We start from the raw sequence: 12883 nt of genomic DNA on the forward strand, positions 1-12883 counted from the left end.
TGTGATCTTCGTCTTGTTTATGTTTAGTTCTAATCCCATGTTTTGACTTTCGGCTTTGACTTTTCTCAGTAGATATAGCATGTCTTCTTTGCTTCTGGTGATGAGAAACATAGAAACATAGAGTATGATGGCAGAAAATGGCCGTCGGCCCAACAAGTCTGCCCACTCGAACAACCCTCCCTCTGAGAATTTCCCGGAGCGAACCCACTCCAAGAACCCAAACTCAACAAAAACCCGCTTTTTTAAGCATTTCCCCGAAGCGAACCTACATGTTTATCCCCATCGTCCCTTGAAGTCGAGTGCGTTACTGGCCTCAACTACCTGATGTGGAAGACCATTCCATCGATCAACCACTCTTTCGGTGAAGAAGTATTTCCTGATGTCACCATGAAATCTCCCACCCTTGAGTTTGAGCGGATGCCCTCTGGTTGCCATGGGACCCGTAAGGAAGAAGATATCTTCCTCCACCTCAATACGGCCCGTAAGATATTTGAATGTCTCTATCATGTCACTCCTTTCTCTGCGTTCTTCGAGAGAATATAACTGCAGCCTGCTTAGACGTTCTTCATATGGGAGATCCTTAAGTCCTGAGACCATCTTAGTGGCTATACGCTGAACCGACTCCATTCTCTTCACATCCTTTTGATAATGTGGCCTCCAAAACTGAACACAGTACTCCGGATGAGGTCTCACCATCGACCTGTACAACGGCATTATGACTTCAGGCTTACAGCTGATAAAACTTCTCCGGATGCAACCTAGCATTTGTCTAGCCTTGGCTGAAGCTTTCTCCACCTGATTAGCAGTTTTCAGATCTTCACTAATGATTACACCCAAGTCTCGTTCTGCAATGGTTCTTGTTAAGTTTTCACCATTCAGGGTGTATGTTCTGCAGGGGTTATTGCTACCAAGGTGCGTCACCTTACACTTTTTGGCATTAAAACTCAGTTGCCAAGTATTAGACCATTGTTCCAGTAAAAGTAAGTACTGCCTCATAGCTCCTGGGTTCTTCTGTAAACAAAGAAGCAACTAGCAGGGAAGACATACCGTGCAGAATAGCACTTGGTCGCTCTTCAATGAAGGCTCTCGACAAAGTATTCAAAGGCAAGGAAAGAACATGCCAAACGAAGATCAGACTTGTCCATGCACTCATTTACTCAGTAGTCAATTATGGATGTAAAAGCTGGACGCTACAGAAACAAGACAGAAAGATTGACTCATATTGAGCTTTGGTGCTCGAAAAGGATTTGATGCATGCCATGGACCAACCAATTTATTCTGGAAGAGATCAAACCGGCTATGTCACTTGAAGCTCAAATGATGAAGTTGCGACTGTCTAATTTTGATCACACCACCAGAAGAGAGAGATCACTGGAGAATGACATCATGAATGACATCTTAGTTTTAGGCCGTCTAGAAATATTAGAAATAAATAAATGTTTGGAAAGATCATAGGAACCAGGCAAAGAGGGTGACCTGCAATCAGATGGCTAGACACGTTAAAAACATGGAAAACCCTGGCCTACATTTCAGCCACCTATCTTTGCCACCAGACCGCAGCATGCCATCAGCTGATCATAGCAGTAGAATTTCTCCTGATCAGCTGAGCCGGCAGGCAGCTGTAGGGATACCCACTCCCTCCTGCCTGTGCCAGTCAGAAATTTAGGCTCCCCCAGTGCATTCCAGGATGCACCATGAAGGGGAAGGCCTGCCATTGTGAAGAGGAGGGCCTGCCGGCAGGAGCGCGTGAGAATCCCTCTTGCCGGTCTTCGTGTAAAGGTATGGGGGTATCAGGGCAGAAGTGAGTGAGCATCCCTCCTGCTGATGTCAGTGGGGGGTGTCGGGAGCATCATGTAGGCAGGAGGGAGTGGTCATCCCTCTTGCCGATGTCAGGGGGGCATAATTCGGCAGGAGGGAGTGGGCCTTTTTCTTGCCAGTCTTCATGTAAAAAGTATGGGGGGGGTGTGGTGGGCGGAAGGGTCATTTAGGCAGGAGTTAGTGGGCATCCCTCCGGCTGATGTCGGGTGAGGGGTTGTTGGGGGGTTCTCTGCCCACCGTAGCCGGCTGAGCGGATCGCAGCAGGGGAATTTCCCCAGATCAGCTGATCTGGCAGGACTCCCCAAAGACGTGGTTTCAGTAAGTCCTGTTGGCTCAGCTGATTGGGGGAAATTCCTCTACCGTGATCAGCTGATGCCAAGCTATGGTCTGGTGGCAAAGATAGGTGGCTGAAATGTAGGACATAGAACAGTTAAGCTCTGGAACGCGTTGCCAGAGGATGTGGTAAGAGCAGATAGTGTAGCTGGTTTTAAGGTTTGGACAAGTTCCTGTCTGTTATTGAGAAAGACATGGGGGAAGCTACTGCTTGCCCTGTATTGGTAGTATGGAATATTGCTACACCTTGGGTTTTGGCCAGGTACTAGTGACCTGGATTGGCCAAAGTGAGAACAGGTTACTGGGCTTGATGGACCATAGGTCTGACCCAGTAAGTCTATTCTTATGTTCTTATGTTTCCCGTGCCTACGTGTCAGCCACCTATCTCACACCCACTTAGATGCTTTAGGCCACCTAATGCCATTTCTGGCTTTGGCCATGCCTACTTTGGTGTTTGGTAGCCTAAAGTATCTACATAGGCGCAATACCGACATCTTTTATTTACGCATTGGTAGGCATCTCAATTGTGCCATATTTTGCCATTTCTAATGGTGTTTTTCAATTAATTTAAGCATTGATAGGGCGCCTATGGCACCGGTTTAAGAATTTCTTCCAGACCGTCTTAGGGATCAACTCTGGAAATGGTTCTGTTCAAAATCTCTGTGAGTCATATTGCTGAAGGGTTAGTAGTACAAAGTTTGCCTTTTAGTAAGGACATACACAAGAACAGTTTTCATTTTGCTTTAGAAGTGAGTGATTTTCATTCTTTTTTTTTTTTTGTTTGTTTGTTTCATTAAATTTCAATTTTATTGGGCTTTATCTGCAAATAATTTGAACTAAAGATAAAATGAAATGAAAAAAGATGTTCTAGTTTTCTTCCTTTCATTTTGAAATGAAATGAAACAAGCTTATTTCATTTAAAAATGAATGCACATCTCTAGAGGTTAGACAGAGGATTGTTTGAGCTTAGCATAGAAAAATTACTTCGACAACTTCCAACAAACTTGTATGTAATACCATAGCATGTGTTGTTGTTAGGTGCCATGAACTCATGTTCGGGTTCTAGCGACTTGATGACTTATAGATCTAAATAGAAATTGGGTTTGTGTTAGTCTGGTAAGGTCCTCCAGCATCATCTACAAGGTTGTTTTCAATGTGTACAGCCATCTGGTTGCAGGTTGCCCTCTTCTCCTGGTTCCAGTGATCTTCTCAAACATAAAGTCTTTCTCCAGTGATCTCTCTCTTCTGATGGTGAGACCAAAATAAGACAGTTGTAACTTCAAGGATGTTAGATTGCATAGGGAGAGGTATGGCCAGTATGAAAAAGGAGGTATTACATTACATTACATTACTGGCTTATATTCCGCCTGTACCTTTCAGTTCTAAGCGGATTACATCAGAACGATAACTGGACATTTCCAGGAAGAGAAATACAAATTACAATTAAGGCGTAAGGTCTAAAGCAATTTTGATGAGTAGATTCTAAGAGGGGGAGAGAGGGGAAAAGGAAGGGATTAGGACGTTTGGGTGAATTTCTTGAATAGTAGGGTCTTGATTTCTTTGCGGAAAGCCTTGAGGTCAGTTGATGCTGTCAGTAGGTTGGTGATGGAGGGGTCCAATTTAGCTGCATGTGTTGCTATGGACTTTTCCTCCAGGAACTTGTCCAAACCTTTCTTAAAACCAGCTACGCTATCCGCTCTTACCAAATCCTCTGGCAATGCGTTCCAGAGCTTAACTATTCTCTGAGTGAAAAAAAATTTCCTCCTATTGGTTTTAAGAGTATTTCCCTGTAACTTTATTGAGTGTCCCCCTAGTCTTTGTAATTTTTGACAGAGTGAAAAATTGATCCACTTGTACCCATTCTACTCCACTTAGGATTTTGTAGACTTCAATCATATCTCCCCTCAGCCGTCTCTTAATAGTCTAAACCATTTTAGTCTTTCCTCATATGAGAGAAGTTCCATCCCTTTTACCATCTTCTTTGAACCTTTTCTAGCGCCACTATATCTTTCTTGAGATAAGGAGACCAGAATTGAACGCAATACTCCAAATGAGGTCGCACCATGGAGCGATACAGGGGCATTATGACATTCTTAGTCTTGTTAACTATCCCTTTTTAAATAATTCCCAGCATTCTGTTTGCGTTTTTGGCTGCCGCAGCACATTGGGTGGAAGGTTTCATCGTATTGCCTACAATGACACCCAGATCCTTTTCTTTGGCGCTAACCCCTAAGATATAAAAAGGATGAAGTCATTCCAGAGAAAGTCTACTAAAATGGTATGTGGTTTTCATCCTAAGGAGTATGGGGACAGACTTAATCTGTATACTGTGGAGGAAAGGCAGGAGAGGGGAGATATGATAGAGACGTTTAAATAAAAAAATTCAGTATAATTTTTTGATTTAGTTATAACTCTGGTTTTTTTCTTGAGAGACGTTTAAATACCTACGCGATGTAAATATGCATGAGTTGAGTCTCTTTCATTTGAAAGGGAGCTCTGGAATGAAAAGGCATAGGATGAGTTAAGAGGTGATAGGCTCCAGAGTAATCTAAGGAAATACTTTTTTAAAGAAAGAGTGGTAGATGCATGGCACAGTCTCCCAGAAGAGGTGGTGGAGGCAGAGACTGTGTCTGAATTCAAAAGGGCCTGGAATAGGCACATGGGATCGCTCGGAGAGAAAAAGAGATAATGGTTACTGCGGATGGGCAGACTAGATGGGCCATTTGGCCTTTATCTGCCATCATGTTTCTATGTTTCGATCATTTGGGCATAGCCAGTTTGATCTCTTCCAGAATCGATTTGTCAGTTCTTCTGGCGGTCCACAGCATGCATAAAATCCTTCTCGAGCAACAAAACTCAAATGAGTCAATCTTCTTTCTGCATCCATAAATTGACCACTGAGAAAATGAGTGCACGGACAAGTCTGACCTTGGTTTGGAGTGTTATTTCCTTGCCTTCGAATACTTTGTCAAGATCCTTCATTGAAGAGTGACCCAGTGCTATTCTCGTGGAGTATTTATTCCCTGCCAGTTGCTTCTTTGTTTACGAAAGAGCCCAGATTAAAATCCTTTACAACGTCTAATCTATCGCCTTCACTCTAAATCTTCATCATTTTCCATGTTCATGATTTTCGTCTTGTATATGTTCAGCTCCAGTCCCATTTTATGACTTTCGTCTTTGACTTTTCTCAGTTGATACAGCAAGTCATCTTTACTGCTGGTGGTTAGTGTTGAATCATCTGTACTGCGCAGGTTGTTTATATTTTGGCCACCAACTTTGAAACCGACGCTCTCTTCCTCCAATCAGTGTTGCCATATCTGGTTCTCACTGTAACTTCTTGATTTTTTGTAGAAGGTCTTTATCAGCTGAGTTACGTGCTTAGGTATTCTCATTTGCGCTAGAGTTCTCCATAATTGATCATGATCTACAGTCAAAAGCTTTATTGTAGTCAATGAAGCAAAAATTATAGGGGCTTTTGGTATTCCTTGCTCTTCTCCAATATCGGGGAGTGTGTGGTGCAGTGGTTAGAGCCACAGCCTCAGCACCCTGAGGTTGTGGGTTCAAATCCCACACTGCTCCTTGTGACCCTGGGCAAGTCACTTAATCCCCCATTGCCCCAGGTACATTAATGAGCCTGCCAGGACAGATAGGGAAAAATGCTTGAGTACCTGAAAGTAAACCACTTAGACTATAAGTGGTATATAAATGCCTAAATAAATAAAAAAAATAAAATCTATCTAGCATTGGCAATAATGTCTCTTGTTCCTCGACCTTTTCTGAAACCAATCTGAACTTCCGGTAGTTCTTGTAGACTTTGTTGTAGTTTCAAGTTTTATTTATATTTGATTAATCGCTTAATTAAAATTATATCTAAGCGAAGTACAGTGTATGAATAAACATAATACTAAAGTATTATTTTCAGCAATATTTTGCTGGCATGTGGAATTAATGCAATGGTTTTGTAGTTGTTATAGTCCTTGTCGTAATCTTTCTTCGGTATAGGTATGAACAGTTATCTTCTCCAATCGGTTGACCATGTAGGAGTCCAGCATCTCTCCTTCCCTGCCCTCACCAAAGTGACCAGCATTGCCCCTTTCCTACTTCCCAAGTATTCAGCATTGAATTTTTCTGTTACTCTTTATCCCAACCCAGGTATGCATCTCCCCTGTCCTATTCCTACCAGGGGGTGGCACGCCTGTTGCTGCTGCCACCCTGCATAAGGTTAGCCCTGCCCATAAGGCAAAACAATATTGAATGGTGTGAGGCCTTGAGAAGAGAGGCTTAATTATAGAGAAGAAACATGGATGTATAAATTGAATACTGTTACACCATATGGCTTGAATAATGAATTAGACTGCTACTCTTTACTATGGTGCCTTCAGGGAGTTGGGATAAATAATTGATGAAAAAAGATTAAATGAAGAAAAAGATAAGATGAAGTAACTGTCTGAATGTTTTGGTTTCACTGTAGACGACCCTTTCCAGTTCAGATAGAGGCTGTGAGGGAGGGTTTTTCCTTAGGGATCTAAGCTAAGTCAGGGCAAGGGTGGTTTCACTGTAAAGTTTGGGGGGTCACAAACTTGGCGCTGTAGGTTTCCGTCGGCTTCTAAGCTTAGCCACGACAAAATGCTGATGTCAAGGCTCAGCTGGACACGACGGTTAGCTTTAAAAGTGGAATTGTGAACGACGACGCCATTGTCGATCCTAGGAATAGGTATGTATTGGAAGTTATCCTTACCTCGTTCACTTTTTGGTGGCATTTTTAGTTCAGTTTGAGCTTTATAAGAGAATTTAATAAAAGTGTTGTTTTTTTTTTTTTTAAGCTACATAATATCTATATGAGAACGCATAAGAAGAACCAATGACAATTGGACACGTGAAGCTTAAAGCAATGATAGCTTGAGCTTTGAGTGGTGTCGCTGAGGTTCAACGAATTGAAAGAAAGAAGAGCAAGGGAAAATTATGGTATGTTGATTGAGTTGCGAGACATGCTGGAGAATATTTAAGTTTGCAGATACCCCTGAATTCATAGAAGAGCCTTTTGGAAGCTAATTGCATTCAAGGCCTGCCATATTCCATTCCCTCCAAACTTCCTGTGTAGAAGTGGTAGGGCATAGTATGCCTTGAGTGCACGTGTGTGCTCAAGGACACACAACAGCCACTGTTGTTTTGCTTTAAGGACAGAATTGTGCTGCCATAGGTGGACCTCTAGTCCACCTCATGGTAGAAATGGCCCTGTACTGGACAGCAGATACAACTGATGTGTTCTTAAAATGGGCATAATGTTTCTTTAAGAAATTTGATAAGCCAACAACAGTAATAACATACAAGTTACATGTAAGTACAGGACAGCACTCTCTGATCCCAAGGTGTTGTCCACTTGCACCATCACTCGGAAGATCCCCACATTCTGGTAAACATGCTTAACGCCATCCTCCATTGAGCTGAAATTAGCATACGAAACAGCAATTCCATCTCCAAAATCCACTTGGATATTTGTCCGTTGAACATCACCCTAGGAAGACAGAGAAGGGAAGAAGAATTTAAATTACAATACATTGCAGTCAATATACAAGAACATAAGAACATAAGAAGTGCCTCCGCTAGGTCAGACCAGGGGTCCATCGTGCCCAGCAGTCCGCTCCCGCGGCGGCTCATCAGGTCCATGACCTGTAAGTGATCCTTTGTCTAAAACCTTTCAATCCCCATTTTTCTTCTATCTATACCCTTCCATAATCCTATCTCTACCTCTATCTATATCCCTCAATATAAGAACATAAGAAGTTGCCTCCGCTGGGTCAGACTAGGGATCCATCGTGCCCAGCAGTCAACTGGCTTATGTCTAGACACTCAACGTTGCAAACTCTAGAGAAAGGGGAAAAAAAAAAAAAAAAGGCAATCCTAGATTTCATAAGAAAATGCATTCCCGGTTACCTGTAGATATTCTGGGATGAATTTTGATATTCTTTAGCCACCACCAAATTACATTTTAAAGAATCCTGTGACCTGAATATGAAAGAAACTGATCCAGCAGTCCTTCATCTAATATTTTAAAAAAAAACCCATGGACAGGAACGGTGCTCTCCGCTCACTTCAAAGTTCAAAAGCCATTGAGATTTGGTCTCTATTTAATTAGCATCCTCTCACATAACAACAGCCAACTACACCTGCAGCTCACACAGACATGTATATATGTGGCACTCCACACCAAGCAGAGGCATTGGATGGAGCAAAAATCTACATTTTTCATTTCATGAAAGTAATGCACGTCTGTGGTGAAAAAAAATATTTTACTAGTTTTTACAGTGCACCAGCTCAGAGCAATGCATGGATTCTTAAAAGAGTGCTTGATGCAGCCAGAGCTTCACTGTCTATTTCTGCCTCCATTATTGAGCTGGCTTGGGGAAATCTACTTATTTTTAGGATAATCTGCATGAAATCTGTTTTATTCCTTGGAATCTTGTCAAGTACTTGTGACCTAGGTTGGCCACTGATGGAAACAGGAAACCGGGCTCGATGGACCTTTGGTCTGTTCTGGTATGGCAACTTTTATGTTCTAAATCAAATTAAATCCGCAGCCTCTCTAGTGGCGTAGTGAGGGTAGGAGGTGTCCGGGGCAGTGGCACACCCCACACCCTATTCGCCGGTTCATAGACAAAAGCGCGCGCCGACAAAGGCGCGCCGAGACAACTGAGCGCAAGGCGGAAGCCCGCGCCAAAGAAAAACAGTGTTTTAAGGGGCTCCGACGGGGGGTGTTCATAGAGAAACCCCCCCCCCCCATTTTACTGAATACAGATTGCACCGGCGTTGTGGGGGGGTTGTAACCCCCCCTCATTATACGGGAAACTTCAGTTTTTCCCTGTTTTTTAGGGAAAAAGTGAAGTTTTCAGTATAATGTGGGGGGTTACAACCCCCCAACCCCCCCCAACGCTGGCGCAATCTGTATTCAGTAAAGTGGGGGGGTTCCCCCCACACCCCCCGTCGGAGCCCCTTAAAACACTGTTTTTCTTCAGCGCAGGCTTCCGCCTTGCGCTCAGTTGTCTCGGCGCGCCTTTGTCAGCGCGCGCTTTTGACCTGTCACCCTATTCGCCACCCACCGCTCCTTATGCGCTCCCAGTTCCCGCCCCCCACCCCATTAACTCATGCCATCCCTTCCCCCCATACCGCTTTATTTTTATTTTTTTTTTTAAACATATGTTTATTAGCAGTGAAGCAGCACATACATTCAGGTGGCAACAATGCCATAATCTACAAGCAAATAACACAAGGGATACAAAAACAGCTGGTAAATGCAAACCAAACCAGAGACATCAGGGATTCGAGAGGGATCCGTGAACAAGAAATACGAGGAAATTCCCCGCCATAAGGCAGTGCCAACTTCACATATTTTTACTTACCCCCCAAAATAACCAAATAGACATTCCCCAAGCCCGACTCAAAACCCATGCACACCAAGCACACAATTTTCCCCAGTGCAAGCAGCTTCTCCGGCCTTTTGCTTGCACCAGCGTTGGCTTTCCCTCTGATGTCAATTCCTGACCCTGTGACCCGGAAGTGATTTGAAAGGAGAGCTAGGCCCGAGAAGTTGCTCACATTGACAAAGATTTAAAGAGGTATGGTGGGGGGGGGGGGAAAGGAGGGTGTGAGCATGATATGGGGGAGAGGAAAGGTGCCAGCGCCCCTACCAAGATGACACCGGGGGTGGTCCACCCCCCACCCTTACTAAGCCACTGAGCTTCCTTCACTGATGGCACTTCCACAGGTAGGTTTGTAAAATAGGGCAGTTACATGTGAAAATAGTGCCAATAACAAAGGAAGTTGTGAAATCATCACTTCCGTGTGGAAGGTGTCGGGTTTGTGCCATTCATTTTATCTATGTGCATATTTCTAAAACGGCTGCTCCCACTGTAAAGGCCAGCAAATACACACGCACCCCTGTAGGTATTATAGAAAAGGCTGATGACCTTAGCGTTCATGTCGATTTTGCAGATTTCACTGTGCAGCATCTTGGGATTGACCACTACGTTGTATGCAAATCTTTCAACATAGAGAGAGCACGCGCATACCCCTGAGGAAGTCTTTTTCCATGAGCCGAAACACGGGCCATGATGGGAGTCCAGCTATAAATGATTCAGGTCTCTGGAATAGGCTTGAATTATTTTATGTTTACGATTTGATTGTGCATTTGTATTTAATAAATTGATTGACCCTGAGGCTGATGCACAGTTGCTCATTGGTCTAGGGCAGGGGTAGGCAATTCCGGTCCTCGAGAGCCGGAGCCAGGTCAGGTTTTCAGGATATCCACAATGAATATGTATGAGATGGATTTGCATGCACTGCCTCCTTGAGAGGCAAATCTATCTCATACATATCATATTTATTGTGAATATCTCATGGATATTTATTGTGGATTATTGCAGCCAATCACAGAGCGGTGCGGGACCAGGCAGGAAGTGTACAAGTCACGCTCCTGTATTGTGTGCCACTCTGCAAAGAGGCAGTCATTCAGCGGGAGACTGCGCTGGACCACCACCACTTAAAAAAGGTACGGCGGTGTGTTCGGTCCATAAGAGGCACCCCCCTTATCCACCCCCTTTTTGGTGGTGGAAAAAGTGCATCTTATGGTCCGAAAAATACGGTATATTTTCATATATTTATGGTACTAGTTATTTTGTTTATTGCTTGGTTTTTTGTCTTTCTTCCTTTTTGATATATAAGGCTCCTTTTACTAAGGTGCGCTAGCGTTTTTAGCGCACGCACAAGACTAGCGCGTGCTATAGCGCGCGCAAGCCGAAAAATTACTGCCCGCTTAAAAGGAGGCGGTAGCGGCTAGCACGCGCGGCATTTTAGCGCATCCTTGTAAAAGGAGCCCAAAGTTTTAAGTGTAACACTGCATAACGTCTTGAAACATGATATAAGGATGCAGTAATATAGTGGAATAGTTCCCTTTTATAGTTTTGGCCTAATATTATGTTGCCAAGAAAACTAGAAAGTACATAGTAAGCCATGGCGCCAAAGCGGCTCTTCAAGTCCAGCAACGCTGAAAAGAACCAGAACGACAGTATCTATTAAACTGCAGTATTTCAGGTACTCCATCGCTTCCAGCCTCGTATTACGTTTTATTACTTTTATGCGAGCTCTGGCACAGTTTATCAGCTTGCAAAAGTAATACGGTTCATACAAACCAATTTAATGAGAACTCTGACTTTAAACCTAGGATTTAATTCTCAACAGGATGGTTGTACTCATGAATTTCCTTTTTTTTTTTTTTAATGTGTTAGTCTTTCGTGCATAAATGGAGGCATTAAAAGAATGAGAAACAGCTCAAAGTTTTTATTCTCTGGTCCCTCACCACAGATTTCATTTAGAAGTCTTCAATTATGCATTGAGCGAATCTCTTTATCCTTACATCTGTTTAAAGCGGATTTAATTATCTTCTGCAATCTTAATACACTGTTTTGGTCACCTCATTCCCCATCCCCCGGTTTGATCGTACCCTACTGTGTGTCTTAAAATGGCTGATCGCTAATTGGTTGCTGCGCTGTTTGGTTGCTGTGGAAACACAGTTATCACAGTGTTGACTGAATGTTGAAAGACTGCGCACACAGCTCAACAGAGCTGCATCAAACATTCAAGAAGAGATAACGGAGATTATTGTATTTAATAAGGGAGACATGACATTGCCATTTGTGGCCATTCTTGGAATATATCGTCCAATTTTAGTTACTAGTATAGCTGGGTTTAATTGGAGTTTGGACAAGTCCCTGGAGGAAAGGTTCATGAACAATTAGGTCTTTATCTGTCATCATTTACTATTTTACTATGATATAATGTGATATAATGTTGATTCCCGTATTTTCACGCATATAACGCGCGCTTTATACACGATTTTACAAACTGTGCACGTTATACGTGTGAGCGCGTTTTACAAATTCTGTGCCTGCGCCATTCTCAAAGGTTCATTGAAAACTACCGTATTTTCACCCATATACCGCGCACCCGTGTAAAACGTGCACACGGGTATAGAGCGTGGGGAACACAAATTTATGTAAAAAAAATTTAATATAGCACGCACATGCGTATACCGCGCATGCTAAAACCTCCTCCTGCCTACTCCGAACCGGCATCCTCCCCCCCGCTCGCTTACCCGCGTTTTACAACTTTTTTTTTTCCAATCCGATCGGCATCCCCCCTGCGAACCGGCATCCTCCCCCCCCCGCTCGCATCACCCCCCTCCCCCGCGATCCTACATCCCCCCCAGCACCTCAAAACATCTCTTACCCGATTGGGCACCGGCACCAGCACCAGCACCAATGCACAGGACGTGCCAGTGCCAATGCCTGAAGATCCTCCCTCGTTGGTTTGGGCTGGGCTGGGCTGGGCAGTGCGGTGCGGGAGAGATCCTCTCGGAGAGAGCGAGACCAGAAGGCTTTGAGCATGCACAAATGCTCAAAGCCTAGTCCAGCCCGGCGCAGGAAGAAGGAGGATCTCTCCCGCACCGCACCGCCCAGCCCAGCCCAGCCCAAACCAATGAGGGAGGATCTTCGGGCACTGGCACTGGCACATCCTGTGAATTGGTGCTGGTGCCGGTGCCCAATCGGGTAAGAGATGTTTTGCGGTGCTGGGGGGGATGTAGGATCGCGGGGGAGGGGGGGTGATGCGAGCGGGTGGGGGGAGGATGCCGGTTCGCAGGGGGGATGCCGGATCAGATTGAAAAAAAAAAGTTGTAAAA

The 12883-nt window shown here is 44.0% G+C and overlaps 1 protein-coding gene across 1 annotated transcript in view; it reads right to left on the minus strand.

Moving 5' to 3' along the window:
- The window catches only part of LOC117359849 (VPS10 domain-containing receptor SorCS1-like), a 304368-nt gene that overhangs the window by 100422 nt on the left and 191063 nt on the right, over window positions 1–12883 (minus strand). The window contains exon 14 of the mRNA XM_033943225.1: window positions 7480–7666. Coding sequence (XP_033799116.1) covers window positions 7480–7666 — 187 coding nt within the window. The remainder of the gene's footprint in view (window positions 1–7479; window positions 7667–12883) is intronic.

Source organism: Geotrypetes seraphini, chromosome 4 (genome assembly GCF_902459505.1).
Source record: "Geotrypetes seraphini chromosome 4, aGeoSer1.1, whole genome shotgun sequence".
NCBI lineage: Eukaryota > Metazoa > Chordata > Amphibia > Gymnophiona > Dermophiidae > Geotrypetes > Geotrypetes seraphini.